Source organism: Triticum aestivum, chromosome 1D, assembly GCF_018294505.1.
Source record: "Triticum aestivum cultivar Chinese Spring chromosome 1D, IWGSC CS RefSeq v2.1, whole genome shotgun sequence".
NCBI classification, from domain to species: Eukaryota; Viridiplantae; Streptophyta; class Magnoliopsida; order Poales; family Poaceae; genus Triticum; species Triticum aestivum.
In genome coordinates, this window is record NC_057796.1 from 279,134,325 (window position 1) to 279,150,880 (window position 16,556).

A 16,556-nucleotide genomic window follows, 5' to 3' on the forward strand; every position below is an offset into this window, starting at 1 on the left:
CGAAAGCACTTCTGTGACGCTCGATTTATCGTCATGGAAGTGGACACTTCCGTGATGATAATTTTGGTAATGTCATGGAACACTTCTACGACAGCACAGGTATGACTATCTTGATTCTGTCATAAATTTGTCATGGATGTACATGCATGACAGAAAACGTGACATACTGTGACAAAGACGTATCATCACGGAAGTGTATTTTTTTGTAGTGATGTGAATAGCTTGTTACTTGATCATGAGAAGTTTTATGAGTTGAGCTACTGTTATGATATATAATGATGCTAGAAAAGTTATTGGAACTATATTGATCAAACTTATGCACTTGCTAGCATTCACACTTCATAAATTATTTCTTTTATCATTTACCTACTCGAGGACGAGCATGAATTAAGCTTGGGGATGTTGATACGTCTCCAACGTATCTATAATTTATGAAGTATTCATGTCATGTTTACAATAGTTTTATATCATTTTGGGTATGATTTGATTAGAACTAACCCGGACTGATGCTGTTTTTAGCAGAACTACCGTGGTGTTGTTTTTGTGCAGAAATAAAAGTTCTCGGAATGCGCTGAAAATCAAGAGAGATTTTTTCTGGAAAATATGAAAAATATTGTAACAAAAATCTACCGCAGGGGAGTCCCGTGGGCCCCACGAGGGTGGGGGGCGCGCCCCTGTGCCTCGTGGACTTCCTGTGGGGCCTGTGACTTGTTCTCGACGCCAACCTCTCCTATAAATGCCCAAACCTCCAGAAAATAACCTAGATCAGAAGTTCTGCCGCTGCAAGCCTCTGTAGCCACGAGAAATCAATCTAGGCCCTCTCTGGCACCCTGCCGGAGGGGGCCATCATCGCCGGAGTGCCATCGGGAGGGGAATCATCGCCACGGTGATCGTCTTCATAAACATCACTGTCATCATCACCATCCTCATCTCTTTTACGCGGTCCACTCTCCCGCACCCCGCTGTAATCCCTACTTGAACATGGTGCTTTATGCCATATATTATGATCCAATGATGTGTTGCCATCCTATGATGTTTTGAGTAGATATTCTTTGTCTTTGGGTTGATTGATGATCTAGATTGGTATGAGTTGTATGTTTTATTTTGGCGTTGTCCTATTGTGCCCTCCGTGTCGCGCAACCGTGAGGGATTCCCGCTGTAGGGTGTTGCAATACGTTTATGATTCGCTTATAGTGGGTTGCTTGAGTGACAGAAGCATAAACCCGGGTAAGGGGGTTGTTGCGTATGGGATAAAGGGGACTTGATGCTTTAAATGCTATGGTTGGGTTTTACCTTAATGATCTTTAGTAGTTGCGGATGCTTGCTAGAGTTCCAAACATAAGTGCATATGATCCAAGAAGAGAAAGTATGTTAGCTTATGCCTCTCCCTCATATGAAATTCCAATGATGACTACCGGTCTTGTTAACAATTGCCTAGGATAATTCCGCACACCGACCCATCATTATTCCACACTCGCTATTTATAATATTTAGTAATATATTCTAACTTTATGATAACAGCACCTACTTTTATATTTTAGCTCTCCAATACCATGCAAAGTTATCCTCTTCATACCCACAATGTAGTTTTATTTCTCGTTTCTAGTTGGAAGCAAACATTCGGTGTACGTAGAGTCGTATCAGTGGCAGACAAGACTTGAGAGAATATTGATCTTACCTTTAGCTCCTTGTGGGTTCGACACTCCATACTTATCACTTCCACCATTGGGAATTGCTACGATGATTCCCTGCACTTGGGGATTATTAGGGTCCTGTTCATCCAGCCTCCCCGGCTACTGTTCATCCAGCCCTCCACGGGGTCCTGTTCATCCAGCCTCCACCGGCTACTGTTCAACCAGCCCTCCACGGGGTCCTGTTCAACCAGCCCCTCCACGGGGTCCTGTTCAACCAGCCCTCCATGTAAGGGGTCCCTCACCAGGTACTGTTCATCCACCCCCACGCCTCCTCGATCGGGGTCCTGTTCATCCAGCGGCAACGACCTCTACTACCACGGGATCATGTTCATCCAAACCCCACTGGGAACTGTTCATCCAACCCCCACCGGGAACTGTTCATCAAGAGGCAGCTTCGATCGGCTTCAGTTAGCAGTAGTAGCGAAGGAATCACTCGCGTTCAGTTAACAGCAAGGGATCGATTGGGGTTCAGTAACGTAGCTAGTGCAATCGCTCGGGTTCAGTTAGAGACCAACGCCTTGCTCGGGTTCAGTTAGAGTGCAACGCCCCGCACACTCGCGCATACGTGTACGAGAGAAACGCGCAAACCTCCATGCATCGCTCGGCCCCGACCACCCACCGTAACCGGGAACTCCCCGATATTTTCCTCGCCCTCGCTTCTACCACGATTTTTTCCGTCATGGACGGCCCAAATAATGTCATGCAGCTACGTCTCCGGCCCGCCCAGGACGAAAAACCCATTTTCTGTCATGATTTTTTGTCATAGAAGTAGGATCCCACCACATCTATGATGATACCGGGTTTTGTCACAATTATCATCATAAAAGTGTCATAAGCATGATAGAATTTTTTTTCGTTCGGCCCTAAATGTCACGGATGTGTCTTTTTTTTGTAGTGATGAATATATGTTTTCTAGATTCCTAATCGCTTCCTTGCAGGCCCTCTACTAAATTTTATACCAACGTCGCAAGCTGGAGGTGGAAGCATGCAAATTCTGCACGAGCATCAATTTTCTTGATTTCCACTGATTATGTAATCAATGCATGGCTTGGTGATGAGGTAATCCTTGATGAATTTGTTTGAGGAATAGAACAACATTTAGTTAATTACTGCAAGGAGCAATCATCAGTTATGAAAGACACCAAGTGTTTCATCTAAAAAGGACAAAAGTATATATCAAGAAATATATACCTGACATTGACATCATGAATGTCAGGTATGCACCACTCTGTTTGGCACGATAAGATATATTGACTATTGATGCTGCTGAAATTGGATTTTGGTTGCTATGTGAACATGGTTAACAGTTCGTAATGATTCCAATTTGTATGATGCTTGTAGATTTCATTGTCTATTCTTGACCTTGACATTGACATTGAGATTTTTGTTCTGCACTCTGCTATGTGATCGAGTTGGTATCGAATCTACAATGCTAACATGTTTAAACCACTGTTCAGACTTTGGATAACTTCCTATCATTCCTTCGCCCCATAAGCTAGAGTACATTTTGTCTGTAAATAACATTGTTCCTTTTTGTAGTGGAGGATCAAAAGCTAATGTTCGGCAATTCAACCTGGAAATGAGGTACTACTTTGATACCTAAAAAGACTCGAGAGAAGTAGCCTAATTTAGGCAAGCACTCTCACACACTAAGGGAACTGAATGTGGTTTTTATTGTATGGTTTGTGTTGCTGCAATTCATTTAGATTAATTTTGGACATTGATTATTCTTTTACCTTATTACTATTTGTTTAGTTTTGAGCATCAATGCCAACATCCTAGGGCTGCATTAGTCTACTAAAATTAACTCACTTCATCTCATATTGTTTGTGTAGATCTTTTTTTTTGTCATGTCGACAAGGTATTAGATGAAAACCCAAACATGCTAGTGGGGTGAGCTAATGTAATTTTTATAATGTAGTCAAAGGATAATCCATCTCCCTCATGTTGTTTCTACATTGTTTGTTTTGGCATTTACTTTTGAGTCTCTTGTTTAAATACTATTTTTAATCATGTAAGAAAGCTAAATATTTATTTTGGTAGCACGATTTCTGTAACCATACATGTTACTTGATATAATGTTAGAGATTTCCTTCTTTCTCATTGTCAGGTTGTTTTATATATCTGAAGTTAGTAGGATATGTAGCCTTCAAAGGAGGCTTTAGGAATTTTAGGCCATGTGAGACTCTTTCAGTTTTCATGCTTGAGCCCTAAGATTGTTTTGTTCTTTGAGCTTTTGGACATAGGTATGCACAAGACAATATAATAATAATTGGCTTCCAAACCAAGCGGTACTTGGAAACATCATGAATTCATTCATATTATGTCCTATGTTCTGGATTATACTTGCATTTTAAGCATCCTTTATCATCAATGTCAACTTACTCATTTCATCTCTTATCATCCTTATTGAATACAATGTTCAATCGTTAACTACTTATCATAATAGTAACTGAATTTTTCCATCCCTGCTGTTGGTTGGCCTTATAACATTGAGAAGTCAGGTCAAGGGTTAGACACCATGTATCTATGTCATTGTTAAGACTGCAAAATGTCTCAAGATTGCACAAAACAAGAAACAAAGCCGGTCTAGGCAACATCAAAGGAGCAAACTACTAACACAAGTTCAAGTAATCAGTTGGCAAGAGGCCTTACATATGTTTGCGTTTCTCATGTAACAAGCAAAATTATGAGTATATATAAATTTCTATTGTCTATCTTATGGTTTTATTGGCTTGAGTTCCCGCGGCAACGAGCGGGGTATCATTTAGTAGCTAGTATATGTAGAGGCACACGATATTTGAATCATGATGATCTAATAAATAATAAATTTGATGACGTTGGACGTGAGAGCTAGTGCATGCAATATGTTCAACCAGCGACCCACGCTGCACTCGGTTGCATGATAGTCGTATGAACTGCAGGGCATCTCTTTAAATGAGACCCTCAAAGCTACTTACTACCTCCGTCCTGGTTTATTGGCCCCTTAGTATGTTGTGCCAAACTTTGACCATCGATTTAACTAACAAAATAATAATGCATGTCATCAATAATATTATTTGAACATAGTTTTCAATAATATTATTTTTTGTTACATGCATTAACATTTTGTTAGTTAAATCTAAGGTCAAATTTAGCATAAAATACAAAGGGGGCTAATAAACCAGGTCGGGGTAGTATATATGTTTGGATTATGGTGTCCAAGACCATATTTACGAACTTCCGTTATTCAACAAGGATCCTTATGTGGCTGCGGAGCGGTTTGAACGTTAATCTTTTCGCAAACTAGAAGCAACTTGGGGAAACTATGCAAGAGTCCATTTGACCAACAAAAAGCAAGCATGTGGTCCTCCTCCCGGAAAATGCATAGGAGCACCTAGCGACGCAACTCACTGAAATCTCACCATTAAACACGCATAGGGATTTGCGTCACTATATTGCGTCACTATATTGGCCGGTTTGTATTATGACTTTTGATTAGAATTATGTTCAGGTATAGCGTGGTACTGTCTTGTGTTCTGTCCATGGCCTGGCCCACTCCAGCCCCACCATGCATCTATTACTAGTACGAGCTCTACTGCCAACCATAAATAGTCTTACACTCTATTTACTACTCACGTTTTTCTCCACCATAGCGTTTCTTTCTAAGCACACTAAACTCCTGTCCTCCATCATCCATCAGCAGTTTATCGTTAAATCTTTTACTAATGATGAATTAACACTGAACAACCTATATGCCCCATAAGAGATTATATACGTAGTAATCTAACAGAACAATACTTGGTTCGATGTGCCTTACAAATAGATAACTGGGTTCAATATAAGAAGAACAATACTTAGATCGATATGCCTTAGAAATAGATAACATGGTTAGTGTTTGGTTTATCTGGGAGACAAACCAGTTCAAAGGAACCTAACTCATGTTTGTGATAGCATCAACTAGTACTAGTACCGGCTTCTCACCAAACGTGTTCTTTGGAAAGAAAATTGAAATGAGTCATCTCCATTCAACACTGGTGTGATATTAATTGCAACATTTATAACTGACACATGCACCTTTCGGCATGCAAAGGCAGATGACATTAATTGAGAATGTTGACTCTGTGTGCCCAGACCAGTAGTCCACCGTGTATCATCGTGTATTGGATATGTATCTGTAACCGGAAAATTCATTAAGCTTTTAATGCAGCCATCTTGATGTAGGAACTCACTGCGCAGATATCAGGGTGCTGCGCCTCCGAGAGCCATCCGTCCGCCTCCTCCTCCTCCCTTCTCTCTCTTTCCAACCGCACGACACATATATCCATCAAAACAACCACATGCATGCCCTCTCTCTCTCTTCTCTCTTCTCACAACTGGACAAATGAAGATTTTTTTTATGATTAAGCCTTGGCTCTCTCCCTCATCAAAGTCCATGGATTGGTTCCCACCGGTCCACGAACGGATATGGTGTCCGATTTAAAAGTCATAGTTGAAGATGCCCATATAACCTTTTCGGTGTTGTATACGTACGATTATAATTCATGCTGTAACATGCATGTACTTGAACTACATTTGAAATGTAGTTACCCTTGAGCGCATCTCCTTTTTCAAGAAAGGAAAAAGAATAAGTACAAGCTAGTAGTACCTATGTGTGAAAATCCATCTGATGGGAAGATGTGGTGATACGGGAAGTCACATGCTCCCATGCTCCAGGGCTATCAGGGCCATTGGATTTGTAATCGAATGGTTAGCATGGGCGGATGTGGACCAAAGTGTAATTTGAAGAATCCTTGGGATTTTTGTAAAAGCATGCAGCCTTTCCCACTGACCATTGGATCAGCGACCCAACGGTCCGGAAGCTCTGGAGCACGGGAGCACGTTAGCCCCCGTATCGCGTGATACTCCAGTCTGGTGGATAGACGTGTATTTACATCGACATGACTACTGGCCGCCATCAACTCGGCGTGCTGCGTTCACCAAGGGCTAGGCTAGCTAGCTGCATGCAAAGGCTGCTGCGCACCCTTATGTTGACTTCTGGTGCTGCAAGGTTAATACTTCCTTCGGCCTTTGTGCTGTCAATCAACCGCTACGATCGACGAAACCTACTCACATAAAATAATACTAGCTAACTTCTGAATTGTCAGGTGTATTTTCTGGTGTATTCTTTCTCTCCTGATCTGGAAGGATCATCATCGATTCATCAGTAATTACTCGTCTAATCAGTGTTGTAGCAAGGCGAATCTCAATCCTAAATTATCATCAAATAAATGTGTTGTTCGCTATGCACCGAAAAAACACACCTAATAAAAAAGAACGAATAGAATAAAAAAACTACATTTTACCCTTTCTTCACTAATACTCCCTCCGTAGATTAGTCTAGATACGGATTTATCTAATACTAAAACGTGACTTGATACATCCGTATTTAGACAAATCTAAGACAAAAATTTTGGGACGGAGGGAGTATTATTTGATGGTAGCTCCTTCCCACCATCTTCTCACGTGCATATGGGAGCATATTTTTTGGAACTTAACATGTGGGAACGTTTTTGTTTGAAAAACATATACCTTTTGGGTTTTATTAAACAAGATGGAGAATTTCTCATGAAAGTTTGAGATGAAGGCATGTGGACCGGATCTAATAATTATTTTCAATAATATCTCTCTCGTCAAATGGCGTTACCCCTCCAATTACTGCACATACATTTTCACGCATTGTTATAAAAAACAATCCATGGGCATTAGCACCCAGGACATATTTTTATAGGAGAAGCCCACCTGGGTGAGATCGCGGAAAATTCGACCCTGACAGGAGTCGAACTCGGGTAAGGTGCGCCACAGCGACCTTCACGCATTGTTATCACATCAGGCTTAATTGGCGTCATGTATATCTCCTTGCTCTTTATCTCTTTCCTGATTGTAACAGGCAGGCACACAAAGCTCCCCGGTTTTTTTTTTTTTTTGCGGCAAAAAGCTCCCCGTTACCTTGAGGCCCAAAACTTCTTAGTTATTGTAGTTCTCATGATATATACAAGTCAAAATTTCAACTCCGCTAAAGTAGTGGTCCTTGTAAAATTCTCCTAGACGGCGGAGGATATTTCATGAAGCACAAGAAAAATGTTTCAGCACGTCAAGACAACCTAATCCGTCAGCAAACAAACGTATTTAGGCAGTAGCATACATTTGAGGATATTTGTTTAGGGATCATCCTTGGTCGAGCTTACTATTTCGTGTTGAACCTGACAAACGGACAAATAGGCGGTCTTTCCAGAAACGTGAAACAAAAGCTTTTCCCTCACATTTCGGTCACGTTTTATATTTTTGTTATTTCGCAATCCCATGCAAAAGATAGAGATGGGCTCAAACACAAACCAAGAACATGTTAGAATTAATGGGCTAGGCCCATAGCAATTTCTGAAATCTCAAAGCCCATGTGTAAAATGGCAAGTGGTGGTGCTAAGTTTAGTCCCACCTTGGAAGTTGAAGAAGAGTTGGACCTCTTTATATAGTGGGTTCTCTCCACCACTCTAAGTGGTGTGTGAGAAGAGAAAGGGAAAACCACACGCGCTCGCTCGCCTCGCCTCGCCTGGCCGTGGCAAGGCAAGGCCCGCTGAAATCCGGTCCGTCTCCTTGCAGGAGCGCAGCTTCCTTTTGCCGTTTTATTTTTATGTCTTGGCAGACAGGTTTTTGATTTCTTGTCCGGTAAGTATACGAATTAGAAACCGATTGTGGTCGCGACACAATACCGCCTCTGGTCCTAATATATATACAACTACCGGCTGCGGCCAGAGACACCGAAAAACACCTAGGATTTTGCCTCATCTCACAACTTGCGCTGCCATCGTAGTCTACTCCATCCCAAACGCCGGCGTGCATCGGCGCGTGGGAGAGCAGGTCTCCGGAACCGTTCGTCTTTGCGATCCTGCACCGGGAGAGGACGAATTAGGTTTTTGGGAAGCACTGTGCGCGACTGCTCAAATTCGTCATCACGGGTCGTCTTCCGTCCAAGTCGGGCGGTGCTACTCATCGTCGTATTCATCGCCGTCAGCAGCAGATCGTCGCCAACATCGTCATCAACACTGTCGCACCCATAATAGCTAACGATCAGTACGTCCAACATCCTCTGTTCATGTCTGTTTCTACAACTATTGTTACATGTTTGCTGCTGTTATGCATGTCTTGCTGTTCTTCTAGTTTGCTAGATTATTGCATGCTAGTATCTCTTCTAGTCATGAATTATTTACTGGAATTAATCATGAACTTGCCTAATATTCCAACAGAACATAAACAAAATTCAGCCACCTTCGCAACCTTCTCCCTTCTATATATTTATCCAAAGTCAGGTACACGGATTTATTTTCCGTACATATTGACACAAGAGAAAAGTCATTATTATAAAATTTTAAACATGAGGAGCAATGGAGCATGCAAGCATCTAGTCCAGACTGACACCATGGATCCCAAAGGATATTGCTAGCTGCCTGTCGGCGCATCTTAAGCTTCAACCTGCATTGTCCTCCAGCAAGGTAGACCTGCACTACAACTTCACTGTACTACCACTAGTATACTCCACTCCTGTTTTTTGTAGGTAAAAAATGAAAGACCGAAGGAACGGAAGGCCAGCTCGTGTGCATTAATCACTCTGGTGGTCTGCTCCGGCTTCAACCCGAGCCCAAACGAGGAGCATGGAGGGCTGACTGGACCCTACCCCGCTTGACCGCGTGAGGAAGAGAGGAGACCACAGCCCGGCATATAAAAGCCTCCACTCGCAGCGCCCCTTCCTCCTCACCGCGACGCCGATCGCTCGGGCCTCGAGTTGATTGATTCCTGCACCCCAACACGAAACCCCAAATCCGTCATTTCTTCCCTCCCCCACCCCAGGAACCCTAGCTTTATCTCATGGACGGGGACTCAATGCCAGTCGCCCTGCCGGCACCGCCGGAGGAGGAGAAGGAGCAGCAGCAGCCGGCGGCCGATGCGATCCAGCTCCAGCCTCTCGAATCGGTGAGTTTTCTTAGGCTCCTCCTTTGGGCATGTATAGCTAGTGCCTGCTTGCTTACTTAGCTAGGGTCTGTTTGCTTCTTTGTATCTCCCTCGCGCCTCGCGCCTCGCGCCTGTCCGGGGTTGGCCCAACCAGGCCCGCCGGGTGAAGGGAATCGAGCGCCGGCCCTACAACGAGGGGAGACGCTCGCTGCGAGCCCTCATGACCGCGCCCCGACCCCGGTCGGCGGCGGGGTTCTTTCGAGCTCGCTGGCATCTGCTGCAAATGCCCAGGGGCGGTGCTGCGAGCTCGCCATCGTCCTCCGAGCTCACTGTCGGGAGGGGGGAGGGGAGGTGCGTTGGTAGGGGATCGACCGGCGCTGATCATCGCCCTTTGTATTTTTTATTTTTTATTGAAAGGGGAGGGGTGAAATTTTGAGGGAATTGATTCACAAGAACATCTTAACCCTTCATCGTAACTTAAACTGCCATCTCTTCACTAACACAATATCTATACGTAAGTCGCCTGAATTTGGAATTTGGGCCAGTCGATTTAATGTCAAGAAAGGAACAACGGAGGGAAGTAGCTCGCCGGAGAAGGCTACCCCATTATCTATTCTTAGGGGTGCGGGGAAGGGGGCAAGTTTGCGGAAAAAACCGGTCATCGCGGGGGTTAGAGGGATGGCCGGGGGCAGCGGCAGCACGGCGGTGGGTGGCGGTTGAGGGGACTGCGGGTGGTGAGGCGGTTGCGGCAGCACGGAGGTGGGTGGCGGTTTGAGGGGAGTGCGGGAGGCGAGGCGGTTGCAGGAGCGCTGCCGGCCGTGGGCAGTGGAAGCAGGCGGTTCGGCCGGCGGTGGTGGGTGAGGTTCAGATCTAGGTCGTGAGGAGGAAGACGATGGACAGTGTTTTTAGAGATAGAAGAAGAAGATCCGGTGGTTGCTTTTCCATCCAACGGCTGGGAACAAATCGATTGACTCAGATTCTAAATTTAGTTGACTGTCCCTAGTCATTCCCCTTCACTAATCTGTCGTGAATTTCCGCTAACCAAACAAGGTAATATATAGGTATATTAAATTCTCAAAATAATACCCATTCGATGTCAAACAGAGGGCTGAGACTAAAATGTCACATCTCATGTCTATCTCACCATAACTCCCTCCTCTTAACTCATACTACACATGCAATGCGGTTATTATACAAAATCTCATGGGCAGATTTTGGTGTTCATTGATTATTTGCAGGATCTAGGTCAGGCGGTCAAGGAAAACAGGGAGAAGACTTCACAAGGTCAAAGTTCATCTCAGGTACTAGTGTATTATAATATTATAATTGTAGTTAAAAAGGCGTCCAAAGACCAAAGTCAACATACCATAGTTTTGCGAGTTTTGCTTCGGTACACCTCCTTAGAAGTTTGCATGAATGTTAAAGTTACTTGAAAAGCCATCGTCGTATCAGCCCGTGGATCAAACGTATTGAATAGATTGATTTGGAGTCAAAAGACTATACTCCCTCCGTTAGAATATAAGGTGCATCATTTTTGTGCAAGTCAAATTTATGTATGTTCGACCAAGGTTATAAAATAAACTATCAACATCTACATGACAAAATAAGTAAAATATGAAAAACTTTTCGTGCTGGATTTAATGATACATTTGGTATTGTAGATATTGATGTTTTTTCCAAAAACTTGGTCAAAGTTGCACATGATTGACTTTTGAAAAAACTAATACACCTTATATTTTGGAACGGAGGAAGTATTATGTTTTTTATTGAAGGGGTACCTTCTAATCTCCACCTTTAATATGCATCAAAATCCGTAAACTTGCATCTTTTGCCTTTCCTTTATTGCTGTTGCTTGTCTGCGGGGATTGTCAAATAGTTCTATTTTTTCCCAAAAAAGGAAAAAGGTTAGTTCTATTCTAAACTCTTTTCGTGTACCAATTTTATCCAACGTGGCACACGCTCCCTCTATCTCTCACCCCAGCACTACATCTATACAGCTATCATTTCACCTATGTTTGTTCTCCAGGATACAAACTTTCTGAACCATGCTCAAAGAGGTAGTTTTGCAGACGAAGATATAAAAATTCTTCTTAAATGTGCAAGGCAGTTCAATCCGATGGTAAGCCATATATGTTCTTTTTGCATATACAGTATAATAATTCCGTACTGGAGTTCCTTACAATCGCAGGGCAACACAACTATTCATATTACGCTAGAATCCAAACCTTCGTGAAATTTGATTGTCTATGACTATAATTGTGATATTGATATCTAGTCTGTTTGATTTTGACATCTTCCACTTCTATCTTCTGCCGGATAACAAGCTTGATTATGTTGATACTTCGTGCTGTTCTCGTAATCTTATCTGTGGAGAGAGCTATTACCGTGTGGTAAGCTAGCCTTGTGCCACATTTTCACGCATTGCTATATTTTTTCCCTCTTACGTAATAAATCAAGTATGATGGATGTTTTTGTATTACTGGTTTGCCTGGCTCTCGTAGGGTGCCGCGTTAAGTAATCCTGAGGGGTGGACATGTTTCGTTAATTGCATTCTCCAGTGTGTGGTTCACACTGTTCCTCTGGTGTTGAAGCTTCAAAAAGATGATCACACAGATGCATGTCCCGGTAAGGCATTTAGTCCAGTTCTCTTCTGTTCTTTAACTGTCTTCCTGTTGAGCATCTATTCTATCGACTGCCGTGTTTCAACTAAAATTTTAATATTTTGCTAGGTGCCTCTGGCAAATTCTGCTGTTACTGCTCCCTAAAAGTCCATGCTGATGAAGTTATCAGTCTCTCTGGGGCTGTTCTTTACCCAAAGAAGTTTGTCGAACACCTGAAATGTAGGTGCTTATATTATCAGAAATTTCTTTTGTTGTAGTGCTCGTCTTGTTTAACTATGTTCTATGCATTTACACCTTCAGTGTTTTAGCTGTCATATTCTCGTTATTAGAGAACTGCGACATTTGGAAGTACATCATTGCAATTATGCGCTGAACTCTGTTGTTCAAAAAACTGTTGCAGTATTTTCAGAAAATTGCCGGCGGGGAAGGCACCAAGATGCCCATGAATTCCTCCGCTGCTTGCTTGATAAATTAGATGAGGCCTCTGTCCCTCCCAGGTCCCCATCATCTGAGAGACCCTCTTCAATTGTCACACAGGTTTTTGGAGGACAGCTAAAAAGCCAGGTGTACCTGTTGATCCTCACTACAACTTGATCAATATCATTCAGACTTACTCGTGATACTTAGTATTATTATTTTTTTGCTTGTGCAGTTGCATTGCCCAGAGTGCAACTATTGCTCAGACAGATTGGAGCCTTTCCTTGACCTTAACTTGGAGGTTATCCCGATGGCCACTGTCATGGATGCACTAAAATCTTTTACCAAGATTGAGGTGTTTGAAAATTACGGTTGTGATGGGTGCAAATCTCGTGTGAACATGGAAAAGCAATTAAAGGTGGAGCAGGCTCCAGAAGTTCTTGTAATCCAGCTCAAGCGGTTTCAAAATTTTGGAAGTCATATAACTAAGATTGAAGACTGCATGATGTATCAGGAAGAGCTGGACTTAAACCCATTCATGAGCTCCCCGGATAATGTGAGTTCATTTTCTTCTCATTTGATCAAATTCCGCATGCACCCAAGTATATGGCTGATGCACACTATGTGGCTGCAGAAACCTCAGAAATATGATTTGTATGGAGTTGTAGAACACGAGGGTGCTCCATCAAATGGTCACTATGTTTGTTATATCCGTTCGTCACGAACTAATTGGTTTCACTTCAATGATTCTAAGGTAATATGTTTACAGTTAGTACTCCCTCCCATCCAAAATAAGTGCCGTGGTTTTAGTTCAAATTGTATCCTCTCGTTCAGTTGCATGGTTCTAAACTTCTACAGTGCAGGTTATGAAAATCAACGATGCCATGGCTTTGGAGAGTGAAGCATACCTTCTATTCTATGCGAAGCAAGGTTCATCCCCGTGGTTCTCTACCTTACTTAAGAGAAAAAACTACGTTTCCGGTGACACTGAGGAGGGTGGTTACAGTAGCAGTAGCAGTGAAGATGACTATTATCCTGAAGGCCTGTCTTGGCATAGTAAGTGTGATATTTTCTTTTTATTAAAATAAAAAAAAACTGAATTTACTATCTATGACAGCTGGTAGTGGTAACATGATATCTATTGACAGACACTTTTGTTATTATCTGTACTCGGTTTATATTTTTACCTGTACTGTCAGTCAGTCAGACGTGAGATGTTTTTGTCCCGTTGCAGATGATGGCGACAAAACCAGATCGGCGACGAAAGAAGAAACAGATCTGCAGCTTAGACAAATAATATCTATGCAAAAAGAGAAGTGCCGCGAGAGAGAGATTGAAGAAAAAGCGAAGGCAGAAGGAGACAGCAGCATCCAAACTACTTGTCCTGAAAGCTTGTCTTGGCGTAGTAAGTGTTATCCTTTTAAATTTTAATGAAAAATCAGAGGCTTCGAAGAGAGTGCATGTTGTGGAAATGCATAATGGTAAGTTAACTTTATGGATCGTTGCAGAATTTACTTGAAACTTAGTATGCGAGTTAAGTGGTAAGTATGAAGGTAGGTGATGCTAGCTGCATGCAGGTAGGTGATGCTAGTTGCATGTTCACCTGTAGAAGAGTTGTATAGAACTTCACTTTTGTTGTAGGGTTCGTTGTAAACATCGTGCTAGAGAATATCATCAAGATGGACTAGAGTAGGATCAGTGGTGTAGTTGGTAATCACGTCAGATCGACAATCTGCAAGGTAGGATGTATTGACACTGGGAGCCAACGGTTGCTTGAACCAAGCAGATCACGTAACTACGCAGCCCCCCGCCTAATACAGTCTATTCTCACTAGATCACTGTACACGGTACCTGATTCTAACCAAGCGCCTTGTTTGTTCATTCAAGGACAATTGGCATGATTCATCCCAGTATAGCGCAACCACTGTTAGGACTTCTTTGCTTGTACCGTCAGTCAGTCAGTCATGTGATTTTTTTGTCCCGTTTGCAGATGATGACGACAAAACCCGATCAGCGAGGAAGCGCACGTGGGAGTGGGACAACAACCTCGAAGCGGTGGAAGAGGAAGAGGAAGAGGAGGAAGAAGAAGATGATGATGATGATGTTGAAGAAGACCATACTACTATGTCTGCTCGGACTAATTATCTTGGGTGAAAACCTAGATTCTGGCCATGTGCTTGGATCCGGTGACGGCGGCGCTTGAGTGTCGCTCATTTTCTAAAGACGTTTCTGTTGAACAACCTCGTCATTCATGTAGTGTCATGACATGGTTGGTGCGGATATGGTCGTTGTTGTAGTTTGCCAATCGCATATCACCTTTTCCTCGCCTACACATATCTTTGGTCTTATATGACTTTGCTAATTGTTGGTGTGTTTTCGCGTGTGTGAGTTGGTGTTGACTATGTGCATCCTAGCTATGCAGAGGCCGAGTGTGTGCTCATCGTGTTGTGTCTTCTTGATGCTCCATTTTGAGCAAATAAAATCCACTTCTGAAAATACCACAAAAATCAACACTTTGTCAAAACTATCATGATACAATGTGATAGAATGGTATCTCGCTAGCCCTTTTGGAGACCATGAATGCAAAGCACCTTTGAAGTTCAAGCAACGACTAAACATTAAAAATCGGCGTAGAAAACATCCAGTCATGCTCCATCCAACATTAATTAGACCAAATGCATATTAAGACCTCCTTTGGTTTAGAGGAATCTTGTAGGAATTTCATAGGATAGGATTTCTATAGGAAAAATTCCTTCAGAGCCCTTTGGTTTGTAGGAATGGAATCCTATTCCTATGGAGGAATTCTTCATATCCTTCACATTTCATAGGAAAATAAACATCAACCTAGACTCAATGAAAAAAAAATCCTATGATGTGAATCAAAGGGCATATCCTTTCCTATTCCTACTCATAGGATTTGAGATACATGTCATCTCATTTCCTATGACTTTCCTATTCCTACGATTTTCCTACCCTATGAACCAAAGGAGGCCTAAACTAAGAATGTCAACAGCGCTCTTTATGTTGGTGCTTGAATGAGAAGGTGATGACTCAACAATAAAAGAAAGAAGGGCCCTTCACAGAAGAAAGCATGGATTTGCTTATGTACCAGAGCTCATTGTTTAAAACAAAGAAGATTTTATTTTTGGAGGTATACTTTCAGTCGACTGTTTGACAATAGAGAATCTCGTCATCTTATATGATAAACAAGCAAGAGTGTTTTCCAGAGTCAATTGCAAGAAACCGCCACATTTGTGGCTAGGTTTGCAGGAAACTACCAAGTCGTTAATCTGTTGCAAAAAACACCGTAAAATCTCTTAACCCGTTGCAAAAAGCACTGAACAGCCGTTTAGCCTCGTTTGATCTCTTTTCCGACAGGTGGGCCCCGAAAACGCTGACGTGGCATGACGGACAGGCAAACGGCGCCGTTAGGAACAAAACGCTCAAGACGCCGCGCCTGTCGGTCTTTGTCAGACAGTCCCCCCCGCGCCCCTGTCCCCTCTCTCGCCCCGCTCCCCTCTCCTCTCTCGCCCCTGCTCGCCGCCGGTGATGGCCACCTCGCGTGGCGGTGATGATGGCGGTGGCGGTGGTGCTGGCGATGCATCTGGTGGCAGTGGTGCTCCTGCAGATCCAACAGAGGTTTGCGGCAGTTCAAACCCATCTCAGGCTCCGCCTCTTCCACAGCCGCCGTCGCCGTCTTACTGTGTTGAGTACGTGGCGGCGAGGGCATTCGCCAAGGCCGTGAAGGAAGATCCAGAGGGGAGCCATCACTACGCATCCTCCTTCGGTGGTGTCTCGTAAGTTTTCTCTTTCCGTACCCCGATTTGGTTTCTAGGGTTAGGGTTCTAAGTGTTTGTGA

At 43.1% G+C, this 16,556-nt stretch overlaps 1 protein-coding gene across 1 annotated transcript; it reads left to right on the forward strand.

Annotated features, from left to right (window-relative positions):
• Window positions 1-9,396: 9,396 nt before the first annotated feature.
• LOC123168418 (ubiquitin carboxyl-terminal hydrolase 23) lies at window positions 9,397-15,108 on the forward strand. Its single transcript, XM_044586294.1, has 12 exons — window positions 9,397-9,680; window positions 10,898-10,960; window positions 11,686-11,778; window positions 11,984-12,049; window positions 12,161-12,284; window positions 12,389-12,499; window positions 12,681-12,844; window positions 12,933-13,253; window positions 13,332-13,451; window positions 13,561-13,753; window positions 13,932-14,102; window positions 14,688-15,108. The coding sequence occupies exons 1-12, from the start codon at window positions 9,576-9,578 to the stop codon at window positions 14,849-14,851; spliced, it is 1,695 nt and encodes a 564-aa protein (XP_044442229.1). The 5' UTR covers window positions 9,397-9,575; the 3' UTR covers window positions 14,852-15,108.
• Window positions 15,109-16,556: the final 1,448 nt, after the last annotated feature.